Genomic DNA, 24,157 nt, shown 5'->3' with positions numbered 1-24,157 from the left:
ATGTTTGACTAGCATAATGAGTTTTGTGTCACCTGTATAAAATGCATGTGGACTGGCAGTGGCAAGCTAACTCAGCAGGAAGAATTGCATAACCAAAATGATAAATTAAAGGGATGGATGTAGGTTATTGAACTGGATTTCTTTCTGTTCTGTATTGTCTCGTCCATGCCCCTGTCACCAGTTATGTACATCTTCTCACTGTTGTGTCCTACCCCTGAATGTAAACAACAAAAAACTAGTTTTTCCAAGCCACTGTGCTTCTGCCTTCACATTGCTTGCTTGCTTTTGTTTTTTTTTAAGGTTGGGTATCTGTAAAGCATTTTGTGACAACTTCTGATGTAAAAAGGTCTTTACAAAATGCATTTGATTGATTGAGATTTCCAATAGAGTATTTTATCTTGTGTCCTTTAACTATTTGTACATTGTATATATATGTATATATAATATGACATTTGTAATGTCTTTACTGTTTTGAAACTTCTGTATGTGTAATGTTTACTGTTCATTTTTGTTGTTTTTCACCTTATATATTCACTTTGTATGTTGTCTACCTCACTTGCTTTGGCAATGTTAACACATGTTTCCCATGCCAATAAAGCCCTTGAATTGAAATTGAATTGAGTAAAAATAACAATTGAAATAGAGACCTCTTCTTTTTAGCGTGACAGGCATCCCTTGACAACATCAGCCTCCAGAGAAGGCCTCTTTCCAGTGTCCACCCGCTTATAGTACTTAGACAGGCAGGTCTGGCCCTGCTTGTTCACCATCAGGAGGAACTTGAACCTGGTGACCTCCTACATTTAACATTTACATTTAAGTCATTTAGCAGACGCTCTTATCCAGAGCGACTTACAAATTGGTGCATTCACCTTATGACATCCAGTAGAACAGTCACTTTACAATAGTGCATCTAAATCTTAAAGGGGGGGGTGAGAAGGATTACTTATCCTATCCTAGGTATTCCTTAAAGAGGTGGGGTTTCAGGTGTCTCCGGAAGGTGGTGATTGACTCCGCTGTCCTGGCGTCGTGAGGGAGTTTGTTCCACCATTGGGGGGCCAGAGCAGCGAACAGTTTTGACTGGGCTGAGCGGGAACTGTACTTCCTCAGTGGTAGGGAGGCGAGCAGGCCAGAGGTGGATGAACGCAGTGCCCTTGTTTGGGTGTAGGGCCTGATCAGAGCCTGGAGGTACTCCTAGTCCAGTGTATCTGCAAAAAAGGAAATAATAATATAAATGGTGTCATAGCAAATCATGCATAAAGTCTTTATGTAATACCCTTTAATGCATCTGTAACCAGACAGTTATATCCAATTCAGCAAAGTCAGGACGACTATGGTCAAGCTTCAAATGCATTCAGTCAAGCTTGAATACTATTTGGCTACTCACCCTAAACCAACAACGTTTCAGATGCAAATCAGATCTTGATGAGTCTGACAAGATACACATAAACAATATACTCAGGAACACTCAACAATGAGCAGAGAAAGGTCCATGGTGCTGGAAAGAAAGCTCCCTGAGAGTCCCAGGCCTGCCATGCAAACACCTGATTGTTTGTTTTGTATTAAGATATATTTTTCTAATAATGTTTATATTATTTCCCTGGTTCACATGATTTGTCTGTGGTGTAACTGTGCTAACGGCACACATGCCCATGCTCCTGTATTTGGATCATTGAGCTGCTTTGGATGACAGGAAAAAATAAAAAGGTGAGCATGTCCCATCATGCTGTGCGGGGTCCAATTCTTCCTCACCCCCGCAGTAAGTAGAATAGACTCTCATATCCAAGGATCGGACTAATGGCGGTCGTCAAATCAGTACACTGAGAGCAAGTTCAAAACATAGCCCTGTCTCACTACAGTCGCCGAGGAATTTCAGGGAAAGGCATCGTCAAATCCATACGGGAATACTGAACTGAAAGGGGAAGGGGGGCGAAATCAAGCAGCAAATTGTGCTGGGACTTTCCTCTTCTTAAAAATGGATGAACACCCCGGCGGAGGAGGAGTTGGAATGGCCGCCCCAAGACCTCAGCAACAACCGCAGGGGAATAACAACGCTAATCCCCAAATCGGTGGTGGAGGTGGCTCAGGGATGGGGCAGCAGCATGACGAGATGCCACGGCCACAGCAGTATACCATCCCCGGTATTCTGCATTATATCCAGCACGAATGGGCCAGATTCGAAATGGAGAGAGCTCATTGGGAAGTGGAAAGGGCCGAACTTCAGGTAGCAAGCTAACTTGGTTAACGTTACCGTAGCTAACTAAGTAAACACTATATTGAGCAACAATGCATTTTGCCTGGATAGTGTGCAACATTTGTTTTACACCCTTTGCATACAGTGGCCATGCTTCGATAGATAAACGTCTACTGTAGTTTGTCCGCCCAACTTGATTATGTTAGTTATCAATTACCACCACCAGCTAGCTAGCTAGTCACGGATAACAGGTAACGTTAAATAGCTAACGTTAGCTTAGCACACAGCAGGATGGCAAGCTATGTCACTCTTTTTCTTTTCTTTTTACAGTGGAACATCAGGCTGATGTGTTTACAATGTCTTACACGTGATTTTATTAATACTGTTGAATCTTGTTGTAGTATTCCTTTAGTAGTTTCAATTTAGAGTCGTTGAACTACAGAATGATCTAATCAAACCACTGACAGTCAACTAATCTCCGAGACTAGGAGCCATTTTGGTTTGGTCATTATGGCGACGACTTGGCTGGTTCTTCTTGAGTCGCGTTAGGTAACCATCAATCTTGAATAGGAATAATCTTATTGATCATAGAGTTGTGCAATATTTTTAACAAATATATATTTTGAAAGTTTATTTCAAACAAATCGAAAATCGCATATCCTGATGCCAGTCAGATGGCTCGTGCCTGTTAGCAAGCTAACGTCAACAAAGCCAGCTGTCAAGGCCCCACAGTCTGACAGTGGCTATGCACTTTACGATCGAACGGTGAAAAAACTATCTGTGACTTTAGACTTAGCTAGTTTGCTATCTAGCTACATTACTTTTATAGTTGTTTTTTGTTTCACGGTGCCATCTTGGCTAGGAATTATTTCTTATTTTTTGTGCCTTTTATTTTGCTAGGTTTTGTTATAACAAGCTTATGACATCAGCTAAGTGGTAATTCTGTCTTGTAGAATGCAGAGGTTAAAGGGAATGTTGGTTCAGTTTTATGATTGTAATAATAATGAATGTGGAAGTGTTGAAATGCCTGGGACAGCGTAGAGTACTGCTTTGTTTGAACACAACCCATACCAGGCCAGGTGAGGTGGAGGCATATAATAGATAATTGTCTTGTCAACATAAAGTAGTAGCCTATGACCTGCCTAATTTGGCAGAACCATATGCTGTTATATTGTTAAACTTTTTTATTGATAAAACAATATGAATCAGTGTATGCTTTCTGAACTTCTGTCTTGGTCACATTATTTACATTTTAAATTAATGAAGCAAGCTGACAGCCTAGATTATTTTGGTCAGCTGCACCTTTCCTATTGTTTGAATTGCTTTGCTGTCCAGCCACACCACTCAAGCAGTTAGCCTTGTTAGCACAAATCACTTCAATGTCCACAGCAGTCACATCAGGCCTGGAAGTATCTGGGTTAAATCAGGCTTTATAGGTCACTGAGACATCAAGGGCATATTATGATCCATTGTTATGTGCTCTGTTCTTCCTTTGCCCTGGCTGTAGAAGACAGAGAAATGGTAGACTGACATGGCCCTTTCTATTCAGAATCTGGCTTGGAAATAAAAATGTTTATTAACACACAGAGGCAGTGATTGTTCTATTTGGGTTTTTATTTTTGATATGTTGATGCTGAGTATTTAAACACCACAATGAAGGTTTGACAGGATTATGTTATCCAACTGATAACATGCTGTTCTCTCTTGATGAAATTGAAATCACTAACTCAATGTAGGCCTATATTCATACACTGACTGCACACACAGAAATAATGTATTATTCACGCCATTCTTTCATTGTGCTTGATTTGGTGGGTGATGTATTTTTCCACTGTGCGCAGGTGTTTCCTCAGGATGTGTATGAGCCAGGTGGTGCACAACTATGTCAGCATTCTATCCTTAAAGCATCAGTGTTAATTAGTAGTACAGTGCCATTTTCTTCCATAGTTCTTTCTTGGTTATACATAACATCTATAAGTAGACACGCTGAAAATAGCTGTTCTACTTAATGGACTACCTCGGCTTCTAAAAACGGTGCAAACTGTGTATACATTTGACAGTTTCAGTATTGTCTGATAATAAGGTATTATTTTTAGGCCAGCATTGTGAAACCTAGATTGTTGAAAATATGAGTTCACTGACTAATGTTTATTTGTTGTTTTATTGAAGTAAGATGGCTTTTATACACAAAAACACAAACAAGTAGACACAGGCAAATTCAAAATACAGTCCTAAATGTATCCAAATGTGTGAATAGGCCTAAGCGGTGTTCCTTTGCAGTGAAGTGGTAGGTATATGATACGGTGGGGACAACAAAGCTCCAAAAGGCGGCAATGTCTATTCCTGTTCCAATACAGACCATTCCTTTGTCAGCATGTTAACTTGGGTCTGTGAGCTCACTCTGTGTCCCCAGTCTGACCATTACACATCTCAACACTGTGATCTCACACATACATAGCAGCTAGGCCTATACTGGCTTTGCTAGCTGCACTGGGATTGGTTGGAGGTGGTATCTGAAGTGTGGTCCTTCGGGCAGTGGGGATTCCTAAAGTGGTTTTAGCAGTAGTGCTGTAACATCTAAATTCTGATTATAGTTGAGATTTGATCTCTGATTAGTCTACTGTATTTGTAACTATGCCTGCCATGCTCCTATCAGGAATATTGAAAAGTGAGGTTAACAAATATACTAATTAATATGCCCTCTTAGATTTTTAGCTGTATATTAAATCTACACATGCAGTGATATTTATTTGAAGAACGTTGTAGCCAGCTGTATCTGCAGAGCTAGTAGCACGCTTGTGTAACAGACTACTCTGTCCCCTGGCTGTTGAGTTGGTTCCAGTGTGTACACAGCTGTTCGTTCAGCTGAAACCTTCCTTCTCCCTCTAGCTAACATTGACTGGCCAGACCTCCCATGCTTATGGTAATAGCAAGACGTTCATTTAGCCCTTGGACTTGCTTACCAAGGAAGCAGGCAAAAGGAAGAGAATATCGTACACAAAATATTACTGTTCTGTTTAAGAGACCTGATCTCAGTTGACTGACGTGAATCCTATTGTTAAAATTGACTCCAGTTCTCCCATGTTTTCCTGTAGAGAGTTAAAGCTCCTACTCCTCTTCTTGAATGTGGACTCAATTATGTCTTATCTTATTACTGTGAGGGAGTGACTGGACCAGGTGAGTCAATGGTTCAGATCCACCATAGTGTTTTCTTTGCTGGTATGATCTAATACCAGAGAGCAAAGCAACTGTTATGTAAGCTAGCCGGTGGCCCAAGATCTGGAGTCACTATGTCAGAGCCAGGGCATCACACTTTCTCAGTCTCCATGACACTGGAATGGAAATCTGTCTCCAGTTTACCTGTCAATTTACAACTAGGTATGGGCACCCAATAGTCAAGAGGGGGGTTTTAGGGGCAGCTGCCTAATATTCTATATAGGTGCAGTAGAACATTTGAGGTGCTGGTACTCTGCTTCCATGAGCTCCTGTCCAAGTCGAGCACTGCCCCTGCAGTCAAGGGGCGGCTGACTAAAAATACCCCATGCCTGCTACCCTTTAAACGGCATTGGGTTTCACAGCTTCTCAGTACTCCCTAGCAGTACAGAGTTGAGCAGGAGAAGAGGGCCAGCTAAATAGTTCTGTATGAACTGAACACCCCTACAGGGGTGATGGTGCTAGAGAGGCATGTGTTATAACCTGGGCCTGCTGCTTTGCTGATCTGAGGATAGTCACACACTGCTAATTGCAGTCCTACCCTGACCCGCCAGGTCTATACAAGATTCCCCCAATTCATCTGTGCGTTATAGCTTTTTGTTAGTTTAGGTCCATTTTTACATCCACAGTGACTCTTGGAGAGACATTTTAAATATCTAGGGTAAATATTGTACAGCCGTGGTCACCAACCGGTTGATCACAAACAACTGGTTGATCTCCAAATAAAATTTCATTATTCAAATGCACTAAATACAACAGGTGTAGACCTTAAAGTGAAATGCTTGCTTACGACCCCTTAACCAACAATGCAGTTAAAAAATATATGTATATGTGTATATATATGTGTGTGTGTATATATATATATGTGTGTGTGTGTGTGTATGTATGTGTATATGTAAGAAATAAAAGTAACAAGTAATTAAAGAACAGCAGTAAAATAACAATAGACTATATACAGCGGGGGTACAGAGTAGAGGTCGACCGATTATGATTTTTCACCGCCGGTGCCGATTATTGAAGGCCCGAAAAAGCCGATACTGATTAATCGCCGATTTAAATATTTAAAAAAATGCCATTTTTTTAAAGAATAATAATAAAATATTTCTAATAATGACAATTACAACAATACTGAATTAACACTTATTTTAACATAATATAAAACATCAATACAATCAATTTAGCCTCAAATAAATAATGAAACATGTTCAATTTGGTTTAATTAATGCAAAAACAAAGTGTTGGAGAAGAAAGTAATATGTGCCATGTAAAAAAGCTAACGTTTAAGTTCCTTGCTCAGAACATGAGAACATATGAAAGTTGGTGGTTCCTTTTAACGTGAGACTTCAATATTCCAAGGTAAGAGGTTTTAGGTTGTAGTTAATATAGTATTTATAGGACTATTTTATCTCTATACCATTTGTATTTCATATACCTTTGACTGATGGATGTTCTTATAGGCACTTTAGTGTTGCCAGTGTAACAGTATAGCTTCCATCCCCCTCCTCGCCCCTACCTGGGCTCGAACCAGGAACACATCGACAACAGCCACACTCAAAGCATCGTTAACCATCGCTCCACAAAAGCCACGGCCCTTGCAGCGCAAGGGGAATAACTACTCCAAATCTAAAAGCGAGTGACGTTTGAAACAGTATTGGCGCACACCCAGCTAACTAGCTAGCCATTTCACATTGGTTACACCAGCCATTAGGCTGATAGGCTTGAAGTCATAAACAGCGCTGTGCTTGCGAACAGCTGCTGGCAAAACGCCCGAAAGTGCTGTTTGAATGAATGATTACGGGCCTGCTGCTGCTCAGTCAGACTGCTCTATCAAATCAGACTGAATTATAACACACAGAAATATGAGCCTTTGGTCATTAATATGGTCGAATACGGAAACTATCATTTCGAAAACAAAACGTTTATTATTTCCGTGAATTACGGAACCGTTTGGTATTTTATCTAACGGGTGGCATCCCTAAGTCTAAATATTCTTGTTACATTGCACAACCTTCAATGTATGTAATAATTACATAAAATTCTGGCAAATTAGTTCGCAGTGAGCCAGGCAGCCCAAACTGTTGCATATACCCTGACTCTGCGTGCAATGAACGCAAGAGAAATGACACAATTTCACCTGGTTAATATTGCCTGCTAAACTGGATTAGTAGTTATAACTAGTGATTACGATTGCTTGTTTTTGATAAAATAAGTTTAATGCTAGCTAGCAATTTACCTTGGCTTCTACTGCATTCGCGTAATAGGCAGGCTACTCGTGGAGTGCAATGGTTAGAGCGTTGGACTGGTTAACTGTGCGGTTGCAAAATTGGAACCCTGAGCTGACAAGGCAGTTAAACCACAGTTCCTAGGCAGTCATTGGAAAATAAGAATGTTTTCTTAACTGACTTGCCTAGTTAAATAAAAGTTTTTCTTTTCTTCTTTACATTTAAAAAAAAAAATTGAAATCGGCACCCAAAAATACCGATTTCCGATTGTTATGAACTTGAAATCAGCCCTAATTAATCGGATCGACCTCTAGTACAGAGTCAATGTGCTGGGGGCACTGGTTAGTCGAGGTAATATGTACATGTAGGTAGAGTTATAAAAGTTGATAACAACCGAGAGTAGCAGCGGTGTAAAAGGGGTTGGGCAATGCAAATAGCCTGGGTAGCCATTTGATTAGATGTAAAGGAGTCTTATGGCTTTGGGGAAGAAGCTGTTTAGAAGCCTCTTGGACCTAGACATGGCGCTCTGGTACCGCTTGCCGTGCGGTAGCAGAGAGAACAGTCTGACTAGGGTGGCTGGAGTCTTTGACAATTTTTAGGGCCTTCCTCACCGACTGGTGTAGAGGTCCTGGATGGCAGGAAGCTTGGCCTCATTGACGTACTGGGCTGTTCGCACTACCCTCTGTAGTGCCTTGCGGTTGGAGACTGAGCAGTTGCCATACCAGGCAGGGACGCAACCAATCAGGATGCTCTCGATGGTGCAGCTGTAGAACCTTTTGAGGATCTGAGGACCCATGCCAAATGTTTTGTCTACTAAGGGGGAATAGGTTTTGTTGTGCCATCTTCACAACGGTCCTCAATCATCTCCTTTGTCTTGAACACGTTGAGGGAGAGACAAAGGAGATGATTGTGGACTACAGGAAAAAGACGACCCGAGCACGCCCCCATTCTCATCGGCAGGGCTCTAGTGGAGCAGGTTGAGAGTTTCAAGTTCCTTGGTGTCCACTTCACCAACAAACTAACATGGTTCAAGGCATTCTTACTCCATCACCAAACATTTCTGTTGAAAAGCCACTGATAAAAGCATAAAGGCTTGCTCTTATTTTCTTTGTTTTGCGCAGTTGGTGGTAGATGCACTTAATTCAGAAGCCCTGTGCACCGGGTAGGCAAAGTGTTCCTGTTTTTAACCATTTTAATTTGTCTCCGCCTACCTGGTGGACCAGGAGATCTGTGGCTAAGTCCAGTGCACTTACTGCTTTGGCCAATCGAATAGCACAAATCACTGTGCCTACCTACAGCTTCCATGACCCCGGCCACAGCAAAGTTTGTTAGTAGCCTACGTGAGATTTCATAACATTTAAAACCATAACCAGTGAGAGACTGTCAAAGAATACAGCAAAGAGCTGCTGTTTGTATGAGTGAGTTCATGTTTTAAGTTTTATTCGGCACTGTCAATAGTTTTTTTAAACACAATTACAAAACATTAAATGCACTTCTACTTCCACTCGCACTGCAATGAGTGAGCAAGTAGCCAAGTGTATCGATAGCCTTGCGTTTGGTTATTAATAGATATTTTAATATCGAGGAGCATTTCGCTTCCTCTAGTCATAGAAACAACATGAATTTGTGCTGAGGCAGATGCTGCGCCACTCGAGTTTCGCCATAAGGTGGAAGACTGTCTCTCCTCTGGTCAATCATCGGTGGAAATGAAGGAGAGGGCAGGGACTGAGGTGGACTCTCTGCTGTTCTCCATCTGCTGCGACTAATGCCATGTTCAAGACAACTGGGAACTCTGAAAATAATAGATCCGACTGGGAATTATTTGAATGGAATATGAGAACAAGAAGAAGAGTGTGGTAGTACTAGGTGATGAAGTTGTTGCTGCCTCTGAAACAGATCTGATGTTAAATTATTCAGTAGTTTTTGATACACCACAAAATATTACTTTTAATGTGTACTGCTTTCAAAATTGAGAATATAATGTTGAATTTCTTGGCAGATCCTAAACATGTTTCTTTTTTTTCTTCTCGTTTCTTTCAGGCTCGAATAGCATTCCTACAAGGAGAAAGGAAGGGTCAAGAAAATTTAAAAAATGATCTAGTTCGAAGAATAAAGATGTTAGAATATGCATTAAAGCAAGAAAGGTGAGTGTATACCTATTACCTAATCATTTTTACATGAGTCCATATAAGGCCCCTTTCAATGTTAGTCTCATTTACCTCAATGCCTGACATTAATACATTGCCTGTAAATGTTGTGCATAACTGCAAAGTATGCTTTATTATCTCATCACATTTACTAATCTCTTTACTTTGTCTTTACTCTACTAGAGCAAAATACCATAAATTAAAATATGGAACAGAATTAAATCAAGGTGAAGTTAAGATGCCCAGCTTTGAATCAGGTACGGACTTCCCCTCTCTGAACTGCAATAAACTTAATGATGAGTAATAGAATATGTTGACATACAGCTAGCTATACAGCGGTTTCATTAACATTTCTGTTGTGTTTACAGAAGATACCAAAGACACAGAGCTCCCTGCTGTACCTCAGAATAGTCAGCTGACGTGGAAACAGGGCAGACAACTCCTCAGACAGTAAGTACTCTACAGACAGCACACACGGTTTACAGGGCCTCTCATGCAGCTAACACACTTACTTATCGATCAAGATTAATTCCCATCCGGGCCGTCATCTCAGAATAGGAGTGCTGATCTCGGATAAGGTCCTACTTGTCTATGTCATTTTATTCCTTATGATCTAAAAGGTCAAACTGATCCTAGAGCAGCACTCCAACTCTGAGATGCTTTAGGAATACGTGCCCAGGCTTACTTAGTTAGCTAAGTCATTTTTATGTGTAATTTTCTGTCCCAACAGATATCTTCAGGAAGTAGGTTACACGGACACAATACTAGATGTGCGGTCTCAGAGAGTGCGTTCGTTACTGGGCCTGTCCGGCTCAGAGCAGAATGGCTCAGTGGAAAACAGGAACCTGGATCAGATCCTCAATGGAGGGGAGTCTCCAGCCAAACGAAAGGGACAAGATATGAAAAGGTAGGTAGGTAGGCCTCATCTGATCATGCATACTGCCACTGACTTCAGTGAAGGTCTAAAGGAATTGGTTTTATCTAACTGACACAATGTTGTTCACTTTTCCTGGCGACTTCCCAGATAGCAGATTTCTGATTGATTCTGTACATTCTGCCTCTGTGCTCAGAACCGTCTGCTCTGAATAGCATTAGATGCATCATCCAGACCTGTGCCATGTATGTGAATAATCCAATCATCCACAGGGATGAATTGCTCTAAATAGTTTTCTACCTGTTTTACTAGGAATCCAGGAGATGTTCTGGAAACATTTAACTTCTTAGAAAACGCAGAGGACAGTGATGAAGATGATGATGAGGAGGGAGACCTGATGGAGGATATAGACAGTGGCAAACACACAATAAAAAAGCATAAGATAAAGGTGAAAACCTCTTCGCTACAGATGATTACATCTGGTCATAAGTGAAAAGACCATTCCTAATGTTGTTCTAAATGTACTGCTGCTGTCATCACTGTGTAAATGGTTGTAATAATGGCTTACTAAGACCAAAGCGCTGCTCTTGACACTAGACTAGTATCTTCAGACCTGATTCTAAATGTTGATATTCATCAAGAGAGAACCTTTAAATGCCTGCTGTGTTAAAGAAGTCAACACAATTAAATTGGTACAAGAGCATATGGAACAAACATACCAAGTACTCGTCTCCTAAAATCGAATATGGAAAATAAAAGTATTGTAAAATATACTTTTATTTTACAAGTATTGTAAGTAAAAATAAAAAAATGTAATACAAGTATTGTATTAACTCTATATCTGATAATCCCACTGTGCCAGTCTTGGTGACTGACTGTATGTTTGTCCTCTGTCCAGGTTGGGAATGAGGGCCTGGCCTCTGACCTTCCAGATGACCCTGACACAGAGGAGGCTCTGAAGGAGTTTGATTTCCTGGTGAATTCCGAGGATGGAGAGGGAGCAGGGGAGGCCCGGAGTTCAGGGGACGGGACCGAATGGGGTAAGAGGATATCAGATATCTAACTCACTAGCTGCTGAGAGCTAACTTAGAGATGTAAAGTCCTCTATTTAGGGGACCTGCATGGTTCTGGTACCAGTTCTGACCGTCATTTTCAATAATAAAATATGTGGACACTGTAGATCGAAATGTCTTGCATTGAGCGATAGCCCTTGTTCCCACTGACAGAGTATGTTTTCTGAGCCTGTGTGGCATAGGATGTGAAATCTGAAACCACTTGAAGCTGGGATGTCCCTCCTACCATTTAATTTGCTCTTCTGACCGTTCATCAACTCCTGGCTGAAGACAGCCACTGACATGTCTGCAATCATTACATTGTTGTACAGCAGGAGAGAACGCTTTCATCATGGTAACACATTCAGGGATCGATTTATAGCCATTCATCTACAATAATTAATTGATTTTTAAACAAACACTTTGTTTGTCATAGATGGATAATATTAATATGAGATGAAAGGCAAGTTCCTAAGAAGTTCAGGAAGCTAGAGCTCGATTTTCACAGCAATAGCGGCAGACGTTTTGATCAAGTGAGACCTTCAGAAATCATGCCCATTTTCTCTAACACTAAAATACAAATATGTATTTTGCAGTTATACGGAAGGTTAGTCATTTTATAATTTGATAACGCTATATTTTGAAAGCATATGTCATTTCAAGTCTTATTCATACAGTTTAGTTGAATAGGAAATACATCAATACTGTATTTCATATTTCTATCATTTGTACTGTGTACATGAGCTTGTGTCCTCAGAAGTGACTACACCGCAGCAATTAATAACTATTTTTACAGGAAAGGTGAGATTGTAACCTTTGAGTATGCAGCATTACTAGTTATTGTTTATGGCCCTCTCATGATAAATAATAACTTTTGGGGATTATGTAGATGACATTTACAATGACATTTAGTTACATTAAAACTCCCTAGAGTTGTTTGCCACACCGGTGCGTCAGTCTAAGGTACATAACAAAAATATCCCCATCAAAATCTGTCAGTTTAAACTAGAGGTCTCAGATATTTTTGCACTGGATGTGTCTCAATCCACCGCATCCGGCGGTGTTGCACTTCCACATCTGTGGTAAAAGGTGGCAGAGCCAAAGAGGTGTTTGTCACACCATTAGAGATCCCATCTGTGGTAAAAGGTGGCAGAGCCAAAGAGGTGTTTGTCACACCAAGAGAGATCCCAAAAATCTCTCTTCTTAAGAAAATGTCTGTAGCGTAAGTGTGGTTTGACGCACAAGCGAATGGGAACCCACTGTGGAAGAGGAGATTCTCACAAACACATGTTTTGCTCTCCGACCACCACAAGTGTCACGGAACTTGTCTGAAGGTAAACAGTACACGTTTTAAAAAACAAATGAAGGTGTGAAGGTAGTTTTGTGCGTACCCCAAGAAAGGGTTAAATGTGTGTTAATTTAAAAAAAAGTTCAACCAATTTTTTATATCCTAGATGTTTCTTATGAAGTGTGTTTTGACTGTCCTTTTTGCCATGTATGAATGTGTTATTCAATCCCTTTCTATGGGGTTTATTAGTAAAGGCCCAAATTTAAATATATTTTTTATATACCTAAAGGGGTCCTAAAATTCCAAATCAAATACCCTAATCATACATAATATGACCATCTTAAAACAATTCCATATGTCAGTTTAGCACCCCCCACCCCAACTTCTCACTCAGAATTGACTGGTTATACCCCATTTTGCACCATGTCCATTTGGCATAAATGCGCCAAGTCTAATTTGTTAACCTGTGTGTGTGTGTGTGTGTGTGTGTGTGTGTGTGTGTGTGTGTGTGTGTGTGTGTGTGTGTGTGTGTGTGTGTGTGTGTGTGTGTGTTAGGTAGAGGATACATGTCTATGTGTGGGCCAGTGGTAGATATAATTGAACTGGGGTGGGGGGGTTATTCTGATCTGCAGCAAGAAAGGCCCACCCTGTGGAATCTCAATTGCACCAATGCTGCGTCAGCATTCCTCCTCACTTGTGCACAGGATATTCTGAGCCCTCCCCTGGCCCTGCCACACACACCTCACTGCTGCTGCATGCCCTGTTCTAATCACAGACTCTAGGGTCAGTCACAGTACCCTCAGGCAGCATTACTCTCAGCACAATGCTCCACAGTGGCTGAGAGAAAGGGTTGTGTACAGAGCACCAGTCAGGCTCATTAGTCATGAAATTAACCCTGTCCTATACAGTTCTGGTTTATTTGTTTTAGTTTTTGTGCAGAGGCCTAACCCGTGTCATTGCTTCTCCTCGTTAAAGCTGCAATATGTAATTTTTTGGGCGACCTGACCAGATTCACATAAAATTGTACGTTATAGATCTGTCATGCTCATTGATAGCCAGTCTAAGAAGCAGTAGGTCTGTTCTATGTGCGCTAGTTCTATGCTTCCAGTTTTTAGACCGGGCTAAGTTTAATTTTTGTGCCTTTTCGGTTTTGTACATCAGCTGAAAATATAATATTTTGAGGTTATGTAAAATATATTTCATAGCATTTTAGATGGTACAATAATTTCCTACATTATACTTGCTTGTTTTGTCACAAACTGAAATTAAGCAAACTATTAGAATTTTAGCAATCAGGAAATGGCGGAGCAATTTCTGCATAGTGCATCTTCAGTGTTCGTCTGTTCAGGAAATGTTTCATTGCACGCATCAACATTTTTTTGCTCAGGCTTTGACGTCAACCCAGGGGAATACTTCACTTTCTACTAGTGTTTAACATGGCAAGACAATATTTTCTGACTAGCAGCTTAGTGTGTGCTGCAGTCTTTCCCATTTAGGTGAATGTTTTAGCACCCTGCTGAGAGGAGCTGAGCTCTTTGGTTAACAAGCATCTCTGTCTAGGTGTGGCCTGTATGGTGTTTAATAAAACCTCCTCCTCTCCGTCCTGTTCTTAGCCGAGCCCTTACCGTTTCCCTCAGGCGGGGGCAAGTCCTTTATCATGGGCTCTGATGACGTGTTGGAGAGTGTCCTGGGACTGGGAGACCTAGCTGACCTCACTGTCTCCAATGACGACGCCGACTACAGCTATGATGTAAGCACCACGATTCCCACCTGCCATCCTTGAACCCTGAACACCCCCCTGTTCCTCCCCACCTGCTCCTAAACACCCCCTGTTCCTCCCCACCCGCTCCTGAACACCCCCTGTTCCTCCCCACCCGCTCCTGAACACCCCCTGTTCCTCCCCACCCGTTCCTGAACACCCCCTGTTCCTCCCGACCCGCTCCTGAACACCCCCTGTTCCTCCCGACCCGCTCCTGAACACCCCCTTCCTCCCGTTCCTCCCCCCTGTTCCTCCCGACCCGCTCCTGAACACCCCCCCCCTGTTCCTCCTCCCCCCCCTGAACACCCCCTGTTCCTCCTCCCGAACACCCCCTGTTCCTCCCCACCCGCTCCTGAACACCCCCTGTTCCTCCCCCCGACACCCCCTGCTCCTGAACACCCCCTGTTCCTCCCCACCCTCTCCTGAACACCCCCTGTTCCTCCCCACCCTCTCCTGACCACCCCCTGTTCCTCCCCACCCTCTCCTGAACACCCCCTGTTCCTCCCCACTCTCACCCCCTCCTCCCCACTGACCACCCCCTGTTCCTCCCCACTCTCTCCTGAACACCCCCTGTTCCTCCCCACCCGCTCCTGAACACCCCCTGTTCCTCCCCACCCTCTCCTGAACACCCCCTGTTCCTCCCCACCCGCTCCTGAACACCCCCTGTTCCTCCCCACCCGCTCCTGAACACCCCCTGTTCCTCCCCACCCGCTCCTGAACACCCCCTGTTCCTCCCCACCCTCTCCTGAACACCCCCTGTTCCTCCCCACCCTCTCCTGAACACCCCCTGTTCCTCCCCACCCTCTCACCCCCTGTTCCTCCTCCCGAACACCCCCTGTTCCTCCCCACCCGCTCCTACACACCCCCCTGTTCCTCCCCACCCTCTTATGAACACCTCCCTGCCCTTCTATCTCCTCAATCACCCTTGAACCCCTCCCTTCTCTATCTCTTTCTCATTCAATTAAATTTGCTTTATTGGCATGATGTAACAATGTACATATTGCCAAAGCTTATTTTGGATATTTACAATATTAAGATAAGAATCAAAATTGTCAACAGGACAACAGTAACAACAATAATCAAGGGTTAAAATAACCATACATAGAACAATAACCATACAGTAGAGGACATGTGCAGGTTGATTGGTCTGTCAGACACTGTCCCTCATCTTATGGCAGGCAGCAATGTAGTGCGCTGCCAACCCACAGCTCTCTGCATCCTCCCCCAACAGGGCGAATTATCTGAATCTGAATTATGGAGACTAACACCAGGGGCTGAGGATTTTTCTAGAATAGTGGCAATTTGTTGACGTAAATATTGAAGAGTGCAGGGCTCATATTGCAACCCTGGCGAAGGCCCCGCCCTGGTTAAGAATTCAGTTATTTTCTTGACAATTTTAATGCTGCACGCATGGCCAGTATACATTTCATTGAATTATGTCATATGTTTTACCTCCTACACCACTTTCAATAACTTCGTAGAACAGTCCTGTATGCCAAATAGAATCAAATGGTTTTTGGAAGTCGATAAAACAAGCAAATATTTTGGTGTTATTTTGGTGGACATGTTTATCTATCAGGGTGTGTAGGTTGTAAATATGATCAGTCGTGCGATGTTTTGGTATAAATCCAATTTGGCTTTTACTCAAGACATTGTGCTTATTAAGGAAGGTTAGAACTCTTACATATATAATACTACAGAAAACTTTCCCCAGGTTACTGTTCACACAAATGCCTCTGTAATTGTTAGGGTCAAATTTGTCTCCGTTCTTAAAGATTGGGATAATGAGTCATTGATTTCAGATGTCAGGGAAATAACCTACACTCAGGATCAAATTAAACAGTTTTAATATAGCCAATTGAAAATTTGCACTAGTGAGTCTGAGCATCTCATTTAGCATGCCATCAGGTCCGCAAGCTTTATTACATTTGAGGGCCTGAAGTTTCTTATAGAGCTCCTAGTCTGATTTTGGTTGTCCTTTATAGCTTTTTCTAATCCATTCAACTTCTCATGAATTTGGCATTGCTCTGCGTTTGTGTCCATTTGAACGGTGATGTAAAATGGGTTGTCCATATGTCACCATTTTGTATCACTAATTCCTCTTGTTTCGATTTATTCAATTTTTTTCTCCAATTTTTCCACAAGTTGTTTGTTTGGACTCCTCAATTACTGTCAGCTGCTTGCTGTTGTACTGTGCTTTTTTGGTTCTAAGTGTACGTTTATAGAGTTTAAGTCTCATAGTAATGGCGTAATTCAACATTATTTGGGTCTCTGTGCTTTTGGTTCGATAGTGTTCTAAGTTTTTTTCCTTATACTTTTACAATCTGCATCAAACCAGTTGTCATCTATGGTCGTTTTTATTTGGTTTTTGATTTGTTGATGTTTTTTACTGCTATATTGATGCCTTCTTTACTGTGAGTGAATGTGGTATCCAGAAAGTCCAGAAACTTATCGGAGAGTGTCTGGATATTTTGGTTCCAGGTTGCTTTCTGGTATTCTTCTGCGCTGTTTTGGGACAATCTTTATGAGTTTCTGATGTTGTACAGCTTACTGGGGTTTGAATGTGTGGTTGTTTCCATGTCTGTTCTTTTGAGGAACATAGTAATTTGACTGTTATCAGACAGAGGTGTTAGTGGCTTGACAGTGAATGAGCTGAGAAAGAAAGGGTCAATGTCTGTACTGTGGCCAAGAGGTGAGCAGTAGGTGAATCTCCCCAAATAGTCCCCCCGTAACCTACCGTTGACAAAGGACAGACTCAGGCTTCTACAGAGCTGCAACTTGTTCTGTCTTTTTCTCTTTCTCTCTTGCTCTCCTTTCTCTAATTTCTCTATCTCTCTCTATAACTATAACAAGGTGTTGAGAGGGGAATGTTCTTGCTTTGACAGTTGGTCAGAATCATCACAAGTCATTAGGAAGTGGAAGGCATACAGCCCTCCAGTAGTTCTAGTGCAGTCTATTCCCCATTGCTAACTCACCACCAAGCTGTCTCCATTTTTCACTCCACACTTGTTTAAAGTTGCCCTTCTCTTCCCCTGTCCGGTCTGTCTATTTTTAGCTGCCAGCCAATAAGGACACGTTCAGGAAGACGTGGAATCCCAAGTACACCCTGCGCAGCCACTTTGACGGGGTCAGGGCTCTGGCCTTCCATCCTGTAGAGCCTGTCCTGGTCACCGTGTCTGAGGACAACACCCTCAAACTGTGGAACCTGCAGAAGACTGTGCCTGCCAAAAAGTAAACACACACTTGTTTACATGGTTGGATTATCTTGTCATTATGGAATTATAGAATGTATCATTAGATTAAATGGGTCTGAAAACCCTTTTTTAAAGAATTGTTTGTTTCCTCTTCTTTAGAAGTGCCTCTTTTGATGTGGAGCCTATTTACACGTTCAGAGCTCATGTGTAAGTATCTAATTACCAGAAGGTGCCGTGGTAAAAAAAAGACAACCTAATGGGATAAAGCTGTAATCAATCACTATAACTGTTTTGCATTTGGCTTTCTCTCACTGTATAATAATGATGTAAATGATTAAAGTCCCCTTTCCTCTTCTCAGGGGGCCTGTGCTGTCCCTGGCTATGACTTCCAGTGGAGAGCAGTGTTACAGTGGAGGGATTGACCACACAATACAGTGCTGGAACATCCCCAGCTCCAACGTGGACCCTTATGACACCTACGGTAAGGTTGGCACATTTAGCATGGCCAGTATTCTGTCTCCTCCTTGACCACAGTAACAGAAGTCAGGAATACTTTCATTCATCTGTCATATTATTGGAATTGACTAGTAGACTTTCTCTTCACTTTATTCCAATCACGTCATTGAGTAATCACAGAGCTGTTTGTCCACCCTTATTGAATGGGTATGACTGACCCTGTCCCTCAGACCCCAGCGTCCTGGCTGGAACCTGGCTGGGCCACACAGACGCTGTGTGGGGGCTGGCCTACAGCGGGATCAAGAACCGCCTGCTGTCCTGCTCTGCAGATGGAACCGTCAAGCTGTGGAACCCCCAGGAGAAGAACCCATGCATCAGCACTTACAATGCAGAGAAAGGTAGGAACGCTGTGCACTTGAACCTCCCCAGTAGTGTGATGGAGAGCTTGTTATCCACATGGACATACTGGTGTAAAAGCCTCTAACTGACAGGTGTCTCTGTCTGTGTGGCCACGGTCAGAGAGTACTGGTGTAAAAGCCTCTAACTGACAGGTGACTCTGTCTGTGTGGCCAAGGTCAGAGAGTGCTGGTGTAAAAGCCTCTAACTGACAGGTGTCTCTGTCTGTGTGGCCACGGTCAGAGAGTACTGGTGTAAAAGCCTCTAACTGACAGGTGTCTCTGTCTGTGTGGCCACGGTCAGAGAGTACTTGTGTAAAAGCCTCTAACTGACAGGTGACTCTGTCTGTGTGGCCAAGGTCAGAGAGTGCTGGTGTAAAAGCCTCTAACTGACAGGTGTCTCTGTCTGTGTGGCTACGGTCAGAGAGTACTGGTGTAAAAGCCTCTAACTGACAGGTGTCTCTGTCTGTGTGGCTACGGTCAGAGAGTACTGGTGTAAAAGCTTCTAACTGACAGGTGTCTCTGTCTGTGTGTACGACAGAGCACGGCATCCCCACTGCGGTGGACTTCAACGGCTGTGACCCCGCCCACATGGTGGCGTCCTTCAACACGGGCAACGCTGTGATCTATGACCTGGAGACATCACAGACCGCCGTGGTGTTCGCTGGTCAGGGGGAGAGCAGTAAGTCTACAATTTAGACTAGAATCCTAACCTAGTCCAAAACCTAGCCTGGAGCCTTATTTAACATGCTAGCAATGCTAACCCTAAGCTCTGTGATAGGACTGGGGAACTTTAAAATACTGCATTCTGCTATTTGTTGTTGTTCTCCTGTGACCATGCTAGATATATGATATATCCTCCGAGAGAAGAAGTAAACAGTTTTAACTGTCTGTCTTCATTCCAGATGGTGTATTAATAGTGAGTTGTGTTGACCCATCCTCTCCTCTGTTTTCAGCTCTGCCTGCAGCCAACCACATCAACAAGGTAGTGAGTCACCCCACCCTGCCGGTCACCATCACGGCCCACGAGGACAGGAACATCAAGTTCTTTGACAATAAATCGGGTAAGTGGGCAGGAGGGGACAATGTTTAGCTAGTTACTCTCACTGTTACGTCTCTGTCTGCCATGTCTCTGTACTGACTGTTACGTCTCGGTCTGCCATATCTCTGTACTGACTGTTACGTCTCGGTCTGCCATATCTCTGTACTGACTGTTACGTCTCTGTCTGCCATATCTCTGTACTGACTGTTACGTCTGCCTGTCGTGTAGGTAAAGTGATCCATGCGATGGTGGCCCACCTGGATGCTGTTACCAGCCTGGCTGTAGACCCCAACGGAATCTACCTGATGTCAGGAAGTAAGTACAAGCAACACTACTGCTCACTCGCACTGTAGCAAAACGTTTTGTATGGACAAGAAGTCTTCTTTTTGAGTTCGGGTAGCTAGTACCTCTGTTTGGAAATGTTTTCTCCCTACTGAACACATTCTTCCTCCGTAGGCCACGACTGCTCTATCCGTCTGTGGAACCTGGACAGTAAGACCTGTGTGCAGGAGATCACTGCCCACCGCAAGAAGTCTGACGAGTCCATCTATGACGTTGCCTTCCACCCGTCAAAGGCATACATAGCAAGTGCCGGGGCCGACGCCCTGGCCAAAGTGTTTGTGTAGTAGACCTGTGCTACACTGCCAGGTTGAGTGGGTAGACACCGAGAGAACGAATGGACTGCTTCACTGCCTTGTTTAATAAGAGTAGCATTTTATGACACTACATTGAAGCTGCCTCCCTCCACCCCATCCATGTTGAACTCAACACTTGACAGAAACCAGGTGCCAAGGGGACTTATGCCAGGCGTGGTGGTGGAGAAGCGCCCAATCAGTTTTATCCTGTTTTCTAACTAAAACAACAACATTTACCTGTAATTTACTGTAAGTTTAAAAAGCTGGAGTAAAACAAACTAGTGTATTTAGCCTTTTTGACTGGGTTTCAGCTGAGCTAATATCTGTTCTGTCTGTATAGTTCAGTGGCCGAGGGACAATTGAGATTTCACCTGATTCATACTACAGGGCTGACCCCTCACCATACAGGGCTCTCACCATACAGGGCTGACCCCTCACCATACAGGGCTGGCTCTGGTATTTTATTTTCATCGCGGTTCCAGTAACTTATGGTGGATTTGTAACCAGTTCAGCTCGGTTTCGTTTGGCTTGCTAGTGTGAAAAAGGTATTTAACAGGACATGGCCACAGCCCCTGGTGGGCCGACTGGGAGACCCTGCGGCGTCAGTTCAGTTCACACTAAACATGAATCAGGCGTGAAATATAGTCAGTCAACTTCACACTTTAGCATTAGTTTCATGACATTTTTGTGTAAAAAAATATAGTTTTTATAATCCTTTTTATATAAATAAAGTCTGTCGTAACAGCACTGAAAATTGTATAAAAAAAAGGGAATATTTATTCCCGGTCTGAACCCTCCTTCACAACTCATTATGTCCCCCACAACCCTCATCTTACGGTTCCCCGTCACTGAAAACACTCAGTGATCTCGCCCTTCCTAACCCAAGGATGTGATTGTGACATTGCTTTTACCTGGCTTTGTCACATGAGTAAAGACTGTAGGACTAAAAGAAGCACAGTTCATGGCTTCCTGAGAGCGCTCTCTTTTCAAATAAACTGCATCATCCTATCACTATGTGATATTTTGTACCTTACTGTATTTGAGTTTATTTATCACAGGTTATTAGACATCTTTATGCTATAAATCAGTGCTTTGAAGCAAGCATGGGGTGTAACCATTTTATTTTTCTTAATTTTGTTTTAAGTGATTGGAATAGCAAACATAAGATTAATCACGACTCAGTCTTTTGTTTGATTGTACTTTTCTATTTTATCCTGCAAAACTATTTTATGTTCAAACATGCTACAATTTCTGGTGTAACTAAATGCTTTTGTTTGTGTAATGCATGATAAATACAATAGTCTTTTTTTCTAGTCTTCCAAAAAAAGGTTCTGGTCAGTTTGAGAGTTTTGATGAGTTTTGTAAGGTTTTTGATTTACAAACTATGAATCAGCAGATTTTAAAGGTTGTACCACATAGCAAAATGAAACTGTTGAAAAATAATGTATATAAAATGTCTATAATAAATATTAAATGGTGTACCTGTACATAGTCTGTTTTTGTTTGTAATTCATGCAATCTTGTTTTGTGATTGCAAGATAAACAAATCTATTGAAAAGATGCATGAAAAATGGCTTTATTGAAAGAAATGATAGTAATAAATATAGAATCATACAATTCTCAACAACGAAAAATCCCAAATCCCTTTACTTAAAGTACAGGTCAACATGCAAATGTACTGAAGGTATGATGTACAGTATACAAGATAAACTGGAAGCCATATCAAGCTGAGAAGTGATACCGGTTTATACAGTGCCTTGCAAAAGTATTCGGCCCCCTTGAACTTTGCGACCTTTTGCCACATTTCAGGCTTCTAACATAAAGAAATAAAACTGTATTTTTTTTTGTGAAGAATCAACAACAAGTGGAACGACATTTATTGGATATTTCAAACTTTTTTTAACAAATCAAAAACTGAAAATTTGGGCGTGCAAAATTATTCAGCCCCCTTAAGTTAATACTTTGTAAGCGCCTCCTTTTGCTGCGATTACAGCTGTAAGTCGCTTGGGGTATGTCTCTTATCAGTTTTGCACATCGAGAGACTGAAATGTTTTCCCATTCCTCCTTGCAAAACAGCTCGAGCTCAGTGAGGTTGGATGGAGAGCATTTGAACAGCAGTTTTCAGTTCTTTCCACAGATTCTCGATTGGATTCAGGTCTGGACTTTGACTTGGCCATTCTAACACCTGGATATGTTTATTTTTGAACCATTCCATTGTAGATTTTGCTTTATGTTTTGGATCATTGTCTTGTTGGAAGACAAATCTCTGTCCCAGTCTCAGGTCTTTTGCAGACTCCATCAGGTTTTCTTCCAGAATGGTCCTGTATTTGGCTCCATCCATCTTCCCATCAATTTTAACCATCTTCCCTGTCCCTGCTGAAGAAAAGCAGGCCCAAACCATGATGCTGCCACCACCATGTTTGACAGTGGGGATGTTGTGTTCAGGGTGATAGTCTGTGTTGCTTTTACGCCAAACATAACGTTTTGCATTGTTGCCAAAAAGTTCAATTTTGGTTTCATCTGACCAGAGCACCTTCTTCCACATGTTTGGTGTGTCTCCCAGGTGGCTTGTGGCAAACTTTAAACGACACTTTTTATGGATATCTTTAGGAAATGGCTTTCTTCTTGCCACTTCCATAAAGGCCAGATTTGTGCAATATATGACTGATTGTTGTCCTATGGACAGAGTCTCCCACCTCAGCTGTAAATCTCCACAGTTCATCCAGAGTGATCATGGGCCTCTTGGCTGCATCTCTGATCAGTCTTCTCCTTGTATGAGCTGAAAGTTTAGAGGGACGGCCAGGTCTTGGCAGATTTGCAATAGTCTGATACTCCTTCCATTTCAATATTATCGCTTGCACAGTGCTCCTTGGGATGTTTAAAGCTTGGGAAATCTTTTTGTATCCAAATCCCGCTTTAAACTTCTTCACAACAGTATCTCGGACCTGCCTGGTGTGTTCCTTGTTCTTCATGATGCTCTCTGCGCTTTTAACGGACCTCTGAGACTATCACAGTGCAGGTGTATTTATACGGAGACTTGATTACACACAGGTGGATTGTATTTATCATCATTAGTCATTTAGGTCAACATTGGATCATTCAGAGATCCTCACTGAACTTCTGGAGAGAGTTTGCTGCACTGAAAGTAAAGGGGCTGAATAATTTTGCACGCCCAATTTTTCAGTTTTTGATTTGTTAAAGTTTGAAATATCCAATAAATGTCGTCCCACTTCATGATTGTGTCCCACTTGTTGTTGATTCTTCACAAAAAATACAGTTTTATATCTTTATGTTTGAAGCCATATGTAGAATGTATGCACACATGACTGTAAGTCGCTTTGGATAAAAGCGTCTGCTAAATGGCATATATATATATATATAAGCCTGAAATGTGGAAAAAGGTCGCAAAGTTCAAGGGGGCCAAATACTTTCGCAAGGCACTGTATACTGTAGCAGAGACACTTCAGAATCAATTTTTTAAAATATTTTTGGGGAATATCTGCTGAGCTTCACAGAACTACACTGGACCCAAATCAAAGGGTTTTAAAATTCAAGATCAAATAGCTAAGTGATTCTTGGTATGATCTTCTTAAAACAATTCCCTATAGCTTAGTAGCAGGTATCAGGAGGATGCGCTCAGCCCTGCTGCCAAACTAACCCTGATTGAGATGACCATCCTACCCATACTA

The 24,157-nt window shown here is 42.2% G+C and overlaps 1 protein-coding gene across 1 annotated transcript; it reads left to right on the top strand.

Moving 5' to 3' along the window:
* The first annotated feature begins 1,734 nt into the window (after window positions 1-1,734).
* LOC124046625 (striatin-3-like) lies at window positions 1,735-21,955 on the top strand. The gene is made up of 16 exons (XM_046367224.1): window positions 1,735-2,221; window positions 9,667-9,770; window positions 9,957-10,030; window positions 10,142-10,223; window positions 10,504-10,680; window positions 10,960-11,095; window positions 11,546-11,687; window positions 14,601-14,737; window positions 17,802-17,977; window positions 18,100-18,147; window positions 18,300-18,421; window positions 18,627-18,794; window positions 19,333-19,473; window positions 19,748-19,855; window positions 20,062-20,148; window positions 20,290-21,955. Exons 1-16 carry the CDS (start codon window positions 1,973-1,975, stop codon window positions 20,457-20,459), a joined length of 2,121 nt encoding a protein of 706 aa, XP_046223180.1. The 5' UTR covers window positions 1,735-1,972; the 3' UTR covers window positions 20,460-21,955.
* The last annotated feature ends 2,202 nt before the right edge of the window (window positions 21,956-24,157 follow it).

The sequence above is a fragment of the Oncorhynchus gorbuscha genome, linkage group LG10 (genome assembly GCF_021184085.1).
Source record: "Oncorhynchus gorbuscha isolate QuinsamMale2020 ecotype Even-year linkage group LG10, OgorEven_v1.0, whole genome shotgun sequence".
NCBI lineage: Eukaryota > Metazoa > Chordata > Actinopteri > Salmoniformes > Salmonidae > Oncorhynchus > Oncorhynchus gorbuscha.
This window is presented reverse-complemented; position numbering and strand designations above follow the sequence as displayed.